General features: G+C 39.3%; 1 protein-coding gene across 3 annotated transcripts in view; it reads right to left on the reverse strand.

Annotated features, from left to right (window-relative positions):
- The window catches only part of trrap (transformation/transcription domain-associated protein), a 217868-nt gene extending 205339 nt beyond the window's left edge, over positions 1-12529 (reverse strand). For all 3 annotated transcript variants that reach the window (XM_057825941.1, XM_057825940.1, XM_057825939.1), the window contains exons 1-5: positions 12434-12529; positions 7615-7803; positions 7260-7309; positions 267-377; positions 92-196 (exon numbers count right to left, since the gene is read on the reverse strand). In XM_057825941.1, coding sequence (XP_057681924.1) covers positions 92-196; positions 267-377; positions 7260-7309; positions 7615-7714 — 366 coding nt within the window. In that variant the 5' untranslated portion in view covers positions 7715-7803; positions 12434-12529. The remainder of the gene's footprint in view (positions 1-91; positions 197-266; positions 378-7259; positions 7310-7614; positions 7804-12433) is intronic.
- Positions 12530-16760: the final 4231 nt, after the last annotated feature.

Consider the following 16760-nt stretch of genomic DNA (forward strand, 5'->3'; position numbering starts at 1 on the left):
AACTGATAGTGAAGTCTACGATATAATATATTTCTGACTAAAGACATGTTGCAAACGTGTAAAATAAAAAAGCCTTTCAAATGACCCATACCTCCAGGAAGCGAAACATGACAGAGAGGATGTTCTTGGTGTGCTGTCTAAGGTGCTCATTTGTAGGAATGCGGTGGATGATTTCTAGCACTAGCTTCCTCAATTGCTACAGCAATGAAAAACAATTTCATACTGTGACAATAATGTACATCATTTTATAAAGCACATCCCCAGACCTGTGTTGGCTTTTCTTGCAGAAACTGCACCTCTCCATCCTGAAGAAAGGTGAGGAAGCGAGGGATTATGTGTTCCAAGAATGTGGAGTACTGAGGCGAGGACGTCACATTCTGGAAATTAAGGACAATGAATGTTATCAACACCGAAAAAGCACTACGTTGTTGTCAGTCACTTTATATACAGTATTAGATCTCGCTGCTAAAGCCTTAAAAAACAAACAAATATATAAATAAAAAAATATATACAGTAGGAGACATTTCCAATCAGAGGCAGGGCTAGCAGACAGGCAACCCGGAAACTTGCTTGGGGCCCCAGCCAATAAAGGGCCCCCTGAGGGCTGCCAACATGTACTCCACAAAAGGAAAGAATTGGCCACTTGAAATGACACCAAACTAGCTGCCCTTAAAGTGCCTGTGACATGAAAAAGCATGTTTATTTCATAATACACGCGGTATTTTATGCCCCTGAATGATATGGACCGCTTGGATGTGTGTGGAAGCGATCGCTATATTTATTTAGTTTTTTGAATCCCGCGCCATGAAAATGAGTGACTTCCGGCTTCGGTCTTGCATTGAGGAGGAGGGCGCTGTGACGTGTACGGTAGAAGACGTTCTCTTCACTATACAGTGTACTGTTGTGTATGAGGACGAAGGATTCAGCTGATTTTGCGGATTAATACTTTTATTTTTTGCATCACGCCAGCCAAACGGCTGCAGAAAAATCATTCTGTATGCGGGAGAGGCGTATGCGCCTTTTTGGAGTTCCAAAAGGTTTCCATTCACCGTGGATATTTACTGTGGGACCATTGGACTTACAAGGAAGTGAGTAAACATCTTGTTTTGTATTATGTCAAATACGAATACAGTGATTACAAAGTAAACACTATAAAATTCCTTTAAATAAAGGACTACTTACGTTTGATCATTGATAGGCATGTAAAAAGCTATCCTCATGCTCATTAGCAGTTAGCTGTTAGCACGTTAGCTGCACAACAATTCCAGCCACCCTCCTCCAGGGAACGAACTGTAAATTGCTCTCCGCCGGGCGGTTTGCCGATCCGCAAAGAAACTCGACAACCGGGTCGTCATGTCAAATAATCCAGGCTAGTTATGTGTGATTTTCCACTTCGAAGACTTTGAAACATCCCTCGGTTCGGGTTAGCATGTCGGCTAGCTGTCACTCCTTCTGGTCTGTTTACATTCTCCGAAGCTGGGGAAGGGAAATTACATATGTCCGATTTAGGTGTCATAAAATATCGTTCGGGAGGTGTGACAGTAAAGGTGAAGTCGACTGTTTTGACCATTATGGAGTAATTTTGCCATGTCGTCTTGAATAAATGGATTTTTATTATTTTATATTCCATTTAGCACAAGATTGTTATTTGTCATGACCATGCCATTTATTTAGCATTGGGGAAAGTACTTGGGTAAAAAGAATATCCTGTAAAAATATTGAAGTAAAGAGACAGAAACAATGACATTTTGCCGCTCTCTTCGTCGCGTTTTCCTCATTGTGAATAGTTCCCCCTCGACGGGCTGACTGGTCCTTCTCAAGCCATTTATATAGCTATTGGGGAAAAATACTTGGATAAAAAGAATATCCTGTAAAAATATTGGGAGTAGAGAGACTGGAACAATGACATTTTGCAGCTCTCTTTGTCGCGTTTTCCTCGTTCTGAACAATTCCCCCTCAATGGGGTGAATAGTAAAACCGATGAGCCTAGTCTACCGCTGACGTCATCCACCTGTTGGGGACGCTAAAGCCCTATAATTGTAGGCGTGGCTAACCGGCAGATTAAAAGACTAATTTCTCATCATCTGCGCTTTGCTAAATTGTTGTATATAGTCGAATCGTCTCAAAATATGATTCTAATTCACATAATAATGCCATTTAAGACTTTTTTTCTGGTGTCATATGCTCTTTAACACGATGCCTTTGGATTGCATTTTGTGAAAAGTGAAACTTAAGTGTGTGTGTACTTTTAAGTGTATACGTTTATTTTATTTGATATTATTTATTTATACTATTTAAGTGTTTGACAAATTTATTTTTATTTTGATCTGGTCTTATACTTTGTTTACTTCTACTAGTATATTGTGCACTTATGTGTGCAAAAACTAAATTTTTGCGGTGGGCAGAAGTAGACATGTGCTGATTACCGGTTTCAGGGTATACTGTGGTTAAAAACGTCAAGGTTTCAAAACCGCAAAAATTTTCCGTCGTACCGTCCCTAAGGTATTAGCCATTTTTTATGTTCCAAAAATGCATGGAGAGGTCTCTCACTTGCAGCTGTAAAGCTCAACCCTCCACCCATCAGTGTCAGTGAGTCAGCTGTGCTCCACGATGGCTACAAGAAGTGAAACTCGAGAACTTTTTCCCCCATCGAAGAAAACGAAATTGCTGGTATGGGAATACTTCGGCGACAGAAAAGTTACAGACGGCCGCGGCTTAGAGGAGGAGGGCCAACCAATATGTAAAATATGATTGCGGAGGGTGGCTGCCGAGGTCATCTCATACCGGCACATGTTTATGCACGAGTAAGGTGGAGGGTCCAAGGGATTCCTTACTTGGAGCCCCAAGAGATCATACATCTTTTAGAAAAACAGAACAAAAATGGCAAACCTGTTTTTCCCTATTTTAAATGAATAAAATATATTACAACTGATATATCTAAGATACATATAAGTAGTCCTCCACATTATTTTTTGCTTTGACTTGAGAGTGCAAATTCAAGACTGTATGTTAACCTTGCTAAAAGTACCGAACCCCATGAGTTTTTCCAGGTTAATTCACCGAACCCTTCAGAATTTCATAACAAAGCCATTTTTTTCCCGAATTCAAAACCTAGCAAGCTAACATCTAAGTGAATTCCTGTTCAAATTTCTTCCAGTTTTCAAATTTACGACAAATAATTTTGCCTTTTGCTGTAGATTTTCAAGCTGGTAAATGAAATGAAACTCATTTCATTTCACACCGTTTCTTTTTTTGTTTTCATGTCTACTTTCTCATTTTATTGTCACAGACGATGACTCATGACGTAAAATGACGCTTTTATTTTTTTTCTTAAATTATGTACGCAGTTCACGCTGTCTGTAGTTCTGTTGTACCAAGTGCCAGTCAATCTTCCGGTGAGCAAACTGATTTCTCCTCCCATTAAATACAGGGCTAGCAGTTGAAAGAAATGGAATAAAGCCTGCAAATTGAGGGCAAACCAGTCCAAAACCTGGTCTAAAACGCCACTTTGCCTAGATTTATTCAGCGTACGAAATAGGACTCCGCGTTTCCTAACCTTTATATAAACCCTTGAGGCTTACTCACCGATCCCATGGGGTTCAATCGAACCCCACTTAAGAACCACTGCCGTATGGTATCAGTGAACTCAACTCACTTAGCTGCAGTTTGGCAAATAGTGAACAATCCTTTAACTGAAAAAGACTTAAAACTGTTTTATGACACTCACAATTGAAGTCAACTGTCAAACCAAATAATAATAATAATAATAATAATACATTTTATTTCTAGAGCGCTTTTCAAAACACACAAAGACGCTTCACAAGAGACATGGAATCACAGTACAATAAAAAGGTATTAAAAGGATAAAAAATTAAAAGCACAATAGAAAGAAGTAAAAATATAACAGCTAGGGGTTATGGTGGGTAAGAAAGAGTGAACAGGTGTGTTTTCAGTCTAGATTTGAAAAGTGATAGAGTAGATATGCTGCGAAGATCAGGGGGTAGGGAGTTCCAGAGCTGGGGGGCGCAATGACTAAAAGCTCTGGAACCAAAGATGGAGAGGCGGACACGGGGGACGGAGAGGGGAAGAATAGTGGTAGAGCGAAGTGGTCGGGTTGGATGGTTTTGACGGAGAAGATCACAAAGGTAGGGAGGGGCCAGGACATGGAGTATTTTGAAGGTGATGATGAGGATCTTGTAGTTGATTCTTTGTTTGACGGGAAGCCAGTGAAGTTGACGGAGGATGGGGGTGATGTGGTGTGTTGCGGGGGTTCGAGTGATGAGGCGTGCTGCTGAGTTCTGGAGGAGCTGCAGTTTCTGGAGGGTCTTGTTAGGGAGACCGAAGAGCAGTGAGTTGCAATAATCGAGCCGGGAGGTTATTAGATTACCGACCAGGGTGGAAGCGGTATGGCGGGTGAGAGAAGGGAGGAGGCGAGAAATGTTGCGAAAGTGGAAATAGGCTAATCTGGTGATGCTGTTGATATGTGACCGGAAGGAAAGTGTGCTGTCGAGGATGACACCCAAACTCTTAACTTGAGACGAAGGAGAGATCAGTAAATTGTTGATGGTAATGGAGAACTTATGGACATTAGAGAGCGTTGCGGTGGTACCAACTAAGAGGACTTCTGTTTTGGAGCTGTTAAGTAGGAGGAAGTTGGAGGAGAACCAGGAGTTATTGTTATCTAAGCAGAGGGTGAGGGAGGAAGGTGGGAGGGAGGCGGTTGGTTTTGAGGATATGTAGAGCTGGGTGTCATCCGCGTAACAGTGAAAGTGAATGTTGTGTTTGCGGAAGATGGAACCGAGGGGTAGAATGTAGATGATGAAGAGGAGCGGCCCCAGTACAGAGCCCTGGGGCACGCCAGCGGAGACAGGGAGGGAACTGGATTTATGGGGGCCAAGTTTGACGAATTGTGTGCGGTTGGACAGGTAGGAAGTGAACCAGGAAAGGGGTGTGTGGGTGATACCAATGGAGGAGAGTCAGTCGAGAAGGATTGTGTGGGAAATTGTGTAGAAGGCGGCAGTGATGTCGAGGAGGACGAGAATTGATAATAAACCGGAGTCGGATGCTATGAGGAGGTTGTTTGTAATTCTAAGTAAGGCTGTTTCGGTGCTATGGAGGGGGCGGAAACCGGATTGAAAGTGCTCTTAAACGTCATTGGTAATTAGGTGTTTATGGAGTTGGGATGCAACGGTTTTTTCAAGAATTTTGGAAATGAAAGGTAGGTTGGAGATTGGGCGGAGGTTATTGAAATTGGTGGGATCCAGGTTGGGTTTCTTTAGAATGGGTGTGATGGAAGCAGTTTTGAGGGATGGAGGGACCGTACCGGATGTACAGTGCCTTGCAAAAGTATTCGGCCCCCTTGAACCTTGCAACCTTTCGCCACATTTCAGGCTTCAAACATAAAGATATAAAATTTTAATTTTTTGTCAAGAATCAACAACAAGTGGGACACAATCGTGAAGTGGAACAAAATGTATTGGATAATTTAAACTTTTTTAACAAATAAAAAACTGAAAAGTGGGGCGTGCAATATTATTCGGCCCCCTTGCGTTAATACTTTGTAGCGCCACCTTTTGCTCCAGTTACAGCTGCAAGTCGCTTGGGGTATGTTTCTATCAGTTTTGCACATCGAGAGACTGACATTCTTGCCCATTCTTCCTTGCAAAACAGCTAGAGCTCAGTGAGGTTGGATGGAGAGTGTTTGTGAACAGCAGTCTTCAGCTCTTTCCACAGATTCTCGATTGGATTCAGGTCTGGACTTTGACTTGGCCATTCTAACACCTGGATACGTTTATTTTTTAACCACTCCATTGTAGAGTTGGCTTTATGTTTTGGATCATTGTCCTGTTGGAAGATAAATCTCCGTCCCAGTCTCAGGTCTTGTGCAGATACCAACAGGTTTTCTTCCAGAATGCTCCTGTATTTGGCTGCATCCATCTTCCCGTCAATTTTAACCATCTTCCCTGTCCCTGCTGAAGAAAAGCAGGCCCAAACCATGATGCTGCCACCACCATGTTTGACAGTGGGGATGGTGTGTTCAGGGTGATGAGCTGTGTTGCTTTTACGCCAAACATATCGTTTTGCATTGTGGCCAAAAAGTTCAATTTTGGTTTCATCTGACCAGAGCACCTTCTTCCACATGTTTGGTGTGTCTCCCAGGTGGCTTGTGGCAAACTTTAAACGAGACTTTTTATGGATCTCTTTGAGAAATGGCTTTCTTCTTGCCACTCTTCCATAAAGGCCAGATTTGTGCAGTGTACCACTGATTGTTGTCCTATGGACAGACTCTCCCACCTCAGCTGTAGATCTCTGCAGTTCATCCAGAGTGATCATGGGCCTCTTGGCTGCATCTCTGATCAGTTTTCTCTTTGTTTGAGAAGAAAGTTTGGAAGGACGGCCGGGTCTTGGTAGATTTGCAGTGGTCTGATGCTCCTTCCATTTCAATATGATGGCTTGCACAGTGCTCCTTGAGATGTTTAAAGCTTGGGAAATCTTTTTGTATCCAAATCCGGCTTTAAACTTCTCCACAACAGTATCTCGGACCTGCCTGGTGTGTTCCTTGGTTTTCATAATGCTCTCTGCACTTTAAACAGAACCCTGAGACTATCAAAGAGCAGGTGCATTTATACGGAGACTTGATTACACACAGGTGGATTCTATTTATCATCATCGGTCATTTAGGACAACATTGGATCATTCAGAGATCCTCACTGAACTTCTGGAGTGAGTTTGCTGCACTGAAAGTAAAGGGGCCGAATAATATTGCACGCCCCACTTTTCAGTTTTTTTATTTGTTAAAAAAGTTTAAATTATCCAATAAATGTTGTTCCACTTCACGATTGTGTCCCACTTGTTGTTGATTCTTGACAAAAAAAATAAATTTCATATCTTTATGTTTGAAGCTTGAAATGTGGCGAAAGGTTGCAAGATTCATTGGGGCCGAATACTTTTGCAAGGCACTGTAAGTGAAGAGTGAATGATAGTAGTGATGAGGGGGGCTATTGAGGGAAGACAAGTTTTGATGAGGGCAGTGGGAAGAGGATCAAGGTGACAGGTAGTGGATTTGGTGATGATGTCAGATGTCAAATATAAAACAAACACAAGTCATGTATTTGAAATAACCAAAAACAACAAAGTTTTGGGGAAGAAGGAGGAACAAATTAATGGCATGTACTAGTATATATCTGTATATACTGCTTGACGGATAGACTCGAATCGAAAAAAAATCAATTAATTGCCTAACCCTATGCCAAACTCACCTCAAAGTTCTCGCTGACTTCTTGCATCATCTTGAGTTTGGTCTCATCAGCTGGATGTTGAGGGACAAAGTCATTATTAATCATATTAGTTAAGTACTTTTTAATGTCAGTGATCTTCTCATATGTTTAGCAGGGACTCTCAGATCTTATCAGTTTTACTTTCATTGCCAGTTTGATCGAAAAGGTACACTCTCACACACAAACATTCACACAAACACGCACGCCCACAGACATGTACCTTTGACTGGACTAAAGCATATCGCTCTCATCACATTTCCCATGCTAAAAAAATGGTACCTAACCTATTTAGGCCTGTAGGTGTCTAAAAGTAACAGTTAAAAATCAATGAACTTACGTGTGTTTGCATCAGTGAGCGCTGCCACAAACTGCAGGTATTTCTTCATGAGGGTGGTCTGGTCCACCACGGTTGGACTGGGAGCTGGTCCAAAAGCCATTGCGGCAGCTGGAGCAGACCGAGACACAGCGAGGTAAAACGACAGACTGTGGTCTGGACAGATCTCAGCTTGTGCTCATGATGTGTTCACTGCGTAAAGGAAAAGAAAAACAATGGTTAAACCACCAGAAACCGGAAACAATAAAAGACTATGTTGAAACGAATACAACATAACCTATAGCCATAGAACGTCTTGGTTATAAAACATTTCTAATGTGTGTCAAACTTGCTTTTATCCTTCTGCAATGTTAATGAAAGAATCCACAAAATATACTTCCCTTACAATTAAGTTCAGTCATTGAGAGTGTATTGATTTTAAGGGGAGGGAACCTCTGTCAAGAAATCACTCTACAATATTCCATATAATACTCTAATATGCAACTATTAAAGAGAAAAAAAATTGTCTTCCTCATAGACTGAGAATATTTCGCGGCAATATTTCTGTAAATAAATACAGCAACAGTATATTCGTGCAACATTCTTGTAAACAAATGAGTGTCTTTCTTAACTCATTGCCTGTCACTGACAACGATAGTCGTCCAGTTTTTTCAAACTGTAAGGTCTGTTTTTGAATGCTGATGTTCCACTATTTTAGTGTAAAATGTCTTCTGGCACATTTTGGTAGCAACCTGCTGGTTATAATGTACAGTATATCATCATTTCGAGATACAGTGATCCTTCGCTACTTTGCGGCTCAACTTTTGCGCCCGAAGTGCATCGTGGAATTTTTAATCTTGTTATGAGTATCTTGTTATAAGAATTAAAAAGTTCTAAAAACATATGTATGTACACTTTATTCACATGCACGTATGTAAGTACACTTACACACTTATCACATGAAAGCGAATGAGAGAATGAATGTACCTGGCCATTAATCCCCCAAACTATTTTTAATTTGTCCGTTTAACCCTGGAAACCCTCGTTTAAAGATGTCGCGCAACCGCTTTTGTTTCAACCGAGCCATAAAAAGAAGGTAAGTAATCGAATTTATTAGAGATGCACGATAATATCGGTCACCGATAATTATCGGCCGATAATGGCAATTATGTCGTCACACAGATAATCCAGATAAAACGAAATTCAACCAATAATGCAATCCGATAATTATATACTTGATTTAGCCTCCAAATGTGCGCAATCAACAGTTTTGTCCAATTCTGCTAGTTTTAAGGAGGTGTTTTTGCAGTGTAGTAATGTGATATATGTTAGGAATGGCTTACTTTTAAAGGCATTTTTGTGCAAGTTGGGTGTTTACTCTCTAAGTAATTGTTACCAAAAGCTTACCATTACACAACGTCATTGCCATTGTTTAGTTGTTGGAATTTACTACTTGTTCACATTTGATGTAGAAAAAAATAGCACTAAATTACATTTTTGCACAGTAACATTTGATCTTTGTATACTTTAAAATTTTACACACATATTTCAATAGAATTATCGGAGTGACATTATCGGGAATCGGGTGGAAGGGGCAGGAAATTATCGGTTATCGATATCGGTTGGAAAATGTATTATCGTGCATCACTAGAATTTATTATTCGAAATGTCTGTCAGTTTTAGCTTAGAATCATTAATTGATGTCTAGTATTTAGTTTAAAAAAAAAAACGACTTTAAAAAATTATTCACTTGCATATTTTAAACTTTTAAACAAATTACGTCACAATGAAAAAATTAGCGTCTGTGAAAATGTCATGGATATCTACCTCACAACTATCGCTTAATTGCATTTTTTTCGTTACTGTCGCATTTTCCCCAATATTTTAGATGATAAATAATTGATCCAAACAAAGAAAAATTGAGAAGAAGAAAAAACGTTTTAAAGGGTATAGATATGAAAATGAAATTCTCGACCATTCCTTGATGTCTGCAATTTCTGCATCGCAACCCTTGTTATATAACCATGTTTCACCCATTAAATCCCCCAAAAATCCGACTGTGGCCATTCACAGCTGTGTCTTGACACTCGGTGATACATGGAGTTTTTGGAGCGAAAAGAGGTACAGTGGAGCAAATAAGTATTTAGTCAACCACCAATTGTGCAAGTTCTCCTACTTGAAAAGATTAGAGAGGCCTGTAATTGTCAACATGGGTAAACCTCAACCATGAGAGACAGAATGTGGGGGAAAAAAACAAAATATCAAGTTTTTTGATTTTTAAAGAATTTATTTCCAAATTAGAGTGGAAAATAAGTATTTGGTCACCTACAAACAAGCAAGATTTCTGGCTGTCAAAGAGGTCTAACTTCTTCTAATGAGGTCTATTGAGGCTCCACTCACTACCTGTATGTGTATTAACTCATTATCGGTATAAAAAACACCTGTCCACAACCTCAGTCAGTCACACTCCAAACTCCACTATGGCCAAGACCAAAGAGCTGTCGAAGGACAGCAGAGACAAAATTGTAGACCTTCACCGGGCTGGGAAGACTGAATCTGCAATAGGTAAAACGCTTGGTGTAAAGAAATCAACTGTGGGAGCAATTATTAGAAAATGGAAGACATAAAAGACCACTGATAATCTCCCTCGATCTGGGGCTCCATTCAATATCTCACCCCGTGGCGTCAAAATGATAACAAGAACGGTGAGCAAAAATCCAAGAACCACACGGGGGGACCTAGTGAATGACCTACAGAGAGCTGGGACCACAGAAACAAAGGCTACTATCAGTAACACAATACGCCGCCAGGGACTCAAATCCTGCACTGCCAGACGTGTCCCCCTGCTGAAAAAAGTACATGTCCAGGCCTGTCTGCGGTTTGCTAGAGAGCCATTTGGATGATCCAGAAGAGGACTGGGAGAATGTTTTATGGTCGGATGAATCCAAAATAGAACTTTTGGGTAGAAACACAGGTTCTCGTGTTTGGAGGAGAAAGAATACTGAATTGCATCCGAAGAACACCATACCCACTGTGAAGCATGGGGGTGGAAACATCATGCTTTGGGGCTGTTTTTCTGCAGAGGGACCAGGACGACTGATCTATGTAAAGGAAAGAATGAATGAATGGGGCCATGTATCGAGAATGAAAATCTCCTTCCATCAGCAAGGGCATTGAAGATGAGACGTGGCTGGGTCTTTCAGCATGACAATGATCCCAAACACACAGCCAAGGCAACAAAGGAGTGGCTTCGTAAGAAGCATTTCAAGGTCCTGGAGTGGCCCAGCCAGTCTCCAGATCTCAACCCCATAGAAAATCTGTGGAGCGAGTTGAAAGTCCGTGTTGCCCACTGACAGCCCCAAAACATCACTGCTCTAGAGGAGATCAGCATGGAGGAATGGCCCAAAATATCAGCAACAGTGTGTGAAAAGCTTGTGAAGAGGTACAGAAAACGTTTGGGCTCCGTTATTGCCACCAAAGGGTACATAACAAAGTATTGAGATTGAGTTCTGACCAAATACTTATTTTCCACCATGATTTGCAAATAAATTCTTTAAAAATCAAACAATGTGATTTTCTGTTTTTTTTTCTCCACATTCCGTCTCTCATGGTTGAGGTTTAACCATTTTGACAATTACAGGCATTAATATTTTCAAGTGGAAAAACTTGCACAATTAGTGGTTTACTAAATACTTATTTGCCCCACTGTAAGTACGCGATAATATCTTCTCATGGAGTCTATAATTATGCTCTCGCATCTCTCACCTCCAGTTAGGGTTTTGCTGTTTAATTTATTTATTTATTATTTTTTTTTATTTAAATACCCTCCTGTTCAAAAAAACAATTCCCCCCCTCAGAAATATGACATTTTAAGCTTTCCAATGATGTATCACACATGTATATCAGACAATTTTGAAATTTCTCAGAGCGGAACTTCAAGTCATCTGAGTGTTTTATGCCATATATTACATTTTTGCATCGGGAAAAAAAAAAATCATTTTTTTACTTGTTGAGTAAATTTAAAAGCAAAGACTTTTTTTTTTTTTTACACGAGTATTTTTTTCTAGATACTTGTACTTTTCCCTTAAGTATGTTTTTGCACCATTATCTGTACTTTTACTTTAGTAATAATAATAATAAAAAAAAAAAGTGAGTACTTCATCCACCACTGCGTTAATATCCTGTAGTTGCATTACATATATACTGTACTAGCTACTGCAGAGTACAAACAAAGTTATCGAACAAAATCAGGTTTTTAGTAGGGCTTTAAACGCGTGTGAATAAAGGCATTCTGTGTCATGTATTTAGAAGCAGCATTTAGCACACTTTTATCTTAAATGTGACACATTATTTAAATATGAATCTATATTAACCCACAATTAGTGGATGACCCATGACTGGACACGAGCAGAGTCCACATCACAACATTTTATGCAGAGTACTATTGTTTATCACTCGATCAAGTTCCAAGGATGATAAACCACCGCATTAGTGAACATATGGGGTTTTATACTTTCTTCCAAGCACTGAGCATGAGCCTTTCACGTTATGTTAGGACGGTAAACGTAGGGTTCAAGCAAATACATCAACTAAATAGCACTGCAATGAGTGAAACCAAATCCTGTTTCTACTACAATGTATTTCTACGCCTGGTGGCCTATGAATTAGCTTCTCATAGAGAAAGAGAAACTAAATATTGTCTAACTGTGTTAAAGAAAAAAAACGTTACCCAAGACGAGTGCATATGATCATTAAACATTCTAGGGAGCGATTTATAATAGCAGAGAAAAAAAGAATAATGTTGCACAAAACAAAGAATAATGGGAAAACCAAGTGATCTTACCTAGTCCAACAGAAAGCGTGCAGTTAGCAACCTCCGATCTGCCGCTCTTAGGAGCATGGATGTGAAGGATATCCCTACGCACGCAGAGTACCGATTTCTTATGTTTGGTGTATACTTACCACAAATTTAAATGTTATTTGTGGTTTCCGTAAGAATATTTTCTATTTTTGGTCATAGATTTAAGTACTGAGAACGTTACTTTACAAGAAAGGATTTTCTAGTGCAAGCGGAAGGATATAGTTCTTAAAGAGGATGGGATATGACCATCGTTTTCGATGGTCTTCTGGTGACTGTACGGCGGCTGGAAAGGGACTAAACTAAAAATGAGAAAGGAAATGTTTTCGCCATTAATATTATGGAAATATTTAAATTTTATGTTAATATTTTAAACGCAAATTTTCCTGTTTGAAAAAGTAATCGACAATCTTTTGTTATCAAATTTGATTAAGTGGATTGTGGCTCAAATAATGTAAAAATTTTATTAATGTGCATATATAGTGTGAACTGGTTCTATATTGGGATTATTGTGTATTTTGTACTGTTGAATTTTTAAAAGAAAAGTTTGTTCCGTGTGAATAGTTAAAATGCAATATTATTTTCCCTAAATGGTCTTTTTTTCCCCACCAGATAGCAGCATAGTAAAGGATTAAATGGGCAAAATATGGATCGCTTCTTCATTTATCTCACATGTAGGCCCGCCTTCTGTGGTATGGTCATACTATTATTATTATGAGTTGAACACATTACAGTGGTACCTCTACTTACGAAAGTTTTTGTTCCGTGTGAATAGTTATAATCAGGGGTGCACATAAGTGGTCCGCATGCGCGCATGCGTACTGGACGTATACAAACGCGCTGGCCCTCAACGGCTTCCATACGCTTTTGCGTACCAATGGCTGACCACTGTATTTGCGGCGGACACGAGATAATCACTTCTCAAAATGTCGGAGGCAGGCCCCACTGAGTAATTATTTCCGTGTTCCCCCACCCCCGTCAAAGGACAGACAGACGACAGAGATGTCACCGGAGCTACCGAAAAAAGGACTTTTGCTGAAAAGTGGCAGCAGGAGGTACCATAGCTAAAGCAAATGATGCTCGCACGGATATGTGGTACAAAATTTGCCGTGAGAATCACTGATAACGGCAGCGCATTTTATGTTGGGTCCAAGAATGTCAGCCATCCAAACTTTGAAATGCACGAAAAAAACAGAGCATGTGACAATTAAGCAAACTATCGATGTCAGGCAGCACCCCACTCGCCCTATGGACAAGTGGCGGAATAAAGTTAATGAAGAGCAGCGCCATGCACTGACAAACGTGTTTTTGCTCGCATTTCACAAAGCTAAACATGCACGTTCAATGAGCTCTTATGAGGACGAGGACATCCCACTTTTACAAAGGCTTGGAGTTAATGTGGGAGCCGCATAATGCCCTTTATTTTGAATTAGTACTGCTTTTATGTTTATTTCTTTACATTTCACTTCAAAGTAATGGCAAATTTGTTGTGCCAGTTGATGTTAATCAGGCATTAATTGTTAATATAATTAATAAAAGGTATTTGGCTCTAACTAAAGCTTGTCATCATTTTATCGCATCAGGCGGGTCGGCTCTCAAGCTCAATGAGGACCAAGTCACATCTCCAGGTCCTCCTCTGAGAGAACCTGGGCAAAAAAAATATGTGCACCCCTGGTTATAATGCATTATTATTTTCCTTGAATTGTGTTTTTTTTTTCCACAAGATGGCAGCATAGTAAAGGTTTAAAAGTGCAGGCTTATACTCTTGCTTGAATCTGTTGCCCTTTCTTATGATTGAAATTATTGTTGCCCAGCAGGTAATCTTTTTTTTTTTTTTTTTTTAAATAGATATATACATGAAATAAAAGTATACATAATACGCCTGCATTACACTTAAATCTGGATCGCTTCTTCATTTATCTCCCATGTTGGCCTGCTTTGTGTGGTATGGTCATATGGACCTGTTGAGTTGAACACAATACAGTGGTACCTCTACTTATGAAGTTAATTGGTTCTGGAAGTAGTTTCGTAACTTGAAAATTCTGTAAGACGCGTTTTCCATGTAAATGCCGTAATCCGTTCCAAGCCCCCTAAAGTCAGACATAAATATCTTTTATAATGCATAAAAATGCATCAAAACATGTAAAAAAAAAAATACATGTTAGAATTAGATTATTGCACAATAAACATAAAATAAGAGTTGTGAATAATGTTAAAAAAAAAAAAAAAAAAAAGCTAATACAGTGATTGCTCGTTTTTCATGGTATAAATGGGGACCAGAACCTGCCGCAGTAAGTGAAAAAAAGCAAAGTAGTGTCCCAACCCATTAAAAAAATATATTATTGTTTATTTTATTTTTTATTTTTTTGCATTATTTATTTATTTATTTGTTTATTTATGTGTTCAATGTATTTATTCAGATTTAGTATGGGAAAGTGATACATATAAAACATGTCTTTTCACTGTTTTTTCCCAGAATTTAAAAAAAAAAAAAATTATGTACAGTATATACTATGTATTTTAATAAATGGTTTTTAAGCACTTCAAATGTAATAATAAGTTTTAAACATGTTACTGTCCCACCAAATTATTTTTAAACAAAATAAAATATAAAAATGCTTGTCTTTATTAAATGCTTCATTGAGTGAGTCCACTCAAATCCGCTGAAGCTGCTCACTTACACACAGTGAGTTGCCAGTAGAGATGTTTAATGTTACAGATATAATATGTTACACTCATCCAGAGTCTTTAGTTTAGGCTTAAGGTAGGGTTATCAAAAATATCCCGAAAACTGCGGCAATTAATATATTAAAAAATGTGTCACGTTAAATTAATTAACGCAATTAATGTATGCGCTTCATGACCCTCTCACTCATTGTCGCGCTCAATCTGTAATGACGCCGTTTTATCTAGATAGAGAGATAAAAGGCAGCGCTATATGAGTAGAGTGAATCTTGGCAGCCTTGCTCCAATTGGCTAAAGCCTTGCAATCCCTCTCCCTATGATTAGAAATATCATGGGAAGCAATGTGGTGAAGCAAGATGGCAATTGATTATTGTCTTCACACCTTAGATTATTTCCCAAAGCAGAGAAGATATATCCATTGGTAGCACGACGCACAGTCATGGTTTCACTTCCCATCATGGTTCCACTTCCCATCATGCATCGGGGCATGGCTGCAGTATCATTTACTGAAAGCTCAACAAATACACTAGATGGCCATATTTAGTCACAATATACAAAGTCACAAGTCTTTCTATCCATGGATCCCTCTCACAGAAAGAATGTTAATCATGTAAATGCCATTTTGAGGATTTATTGTCATCATAAACAAATACAGTACTTATGTACTGTATGTTGAATGTATATATTCGTCCGAGTTTTATTCATTTTTTTCTTAATGCATTGCCAAAATGTATATGATCGGGAAAAGTTATCGGGAATGATTGGAATTGAATCGGGAGCAAAAAAAAGCAATCGGATCGGGAAATATCGGGATCGGCAGATACTCAAACTAAAACGATCGGGGTCGGATCGGGAGTAAAAAAACATGATCGTAACAATCCTAGTTGCCACTGCAACTGTTTAACAAGTTAAACGATGATTGACACATGCAGCGCTTTGAAACTTTGGCTTCCAGACATCTGTGGCAAGATCAAGCATTAAACGTCTGTCAATCATCATTAACTGTAATAAGCAACTCCAGTGCACTGCTTGATCAACAAAGAGCAGGGAGAAGGAGGGAGACTACGCGATTGGCTCAGGACAGCTCATCTGTATTTATTTATTCATTTTTATGAAAAAAAAATCCGCGATGGACAGAGGGCGTGAAGTTAGAAGCGCAAAGTAGTGAGGGATCACTGTACACTCATGTAAAGCTCTCGGAACACAAGGGGCGACTGAAGAGGACGAGAGAGACTCTAGGAGCTACGAGTATCAGCTATACTGTATTTTTGCCTTTCATATCCTGAAATATCTTTCGTAACAAGAGGCAATATTTTCTTGTTGAGGCGTGTCTTAACCTGAAAATTCTGTATGTAGAGACATTCATAAATAGAGGTACCACTGTACATTTCTTTTGTACTGTGAATGGTAACAGGTGAATAAGTGGGTAAAGACAGACAGACGGACGAACGGACCGATGGATGGATGGACGGACGGATGGATGGATATGGATTGTTGTGTACCTTCTGCCACATAGTGAAGGAGCATAAGAGGTGACCTAGCTTGCATGTAATGCAGTTTTTCAAACTTGTTTATGCATTAAATACATCATAATGAGTGTTTGATCCTGACTGAAATTTCTCATATT

Source organism: Corythoichthys intestinalis, chromosome 21 (assembly GCF_030265065.1).
Source record: "Corythoichthys intestinalis isolate RoL2023-P3 chromosome 21, ASM3026506v1, whole genome shotgun sequence".
Lineage (NCBI taxonomy): Eukaryota > Metazoa > Chordata > Actinopteri > Syngnathiformes > Syngnathidae > Corythoichthys > Corythoichthys intestinalis.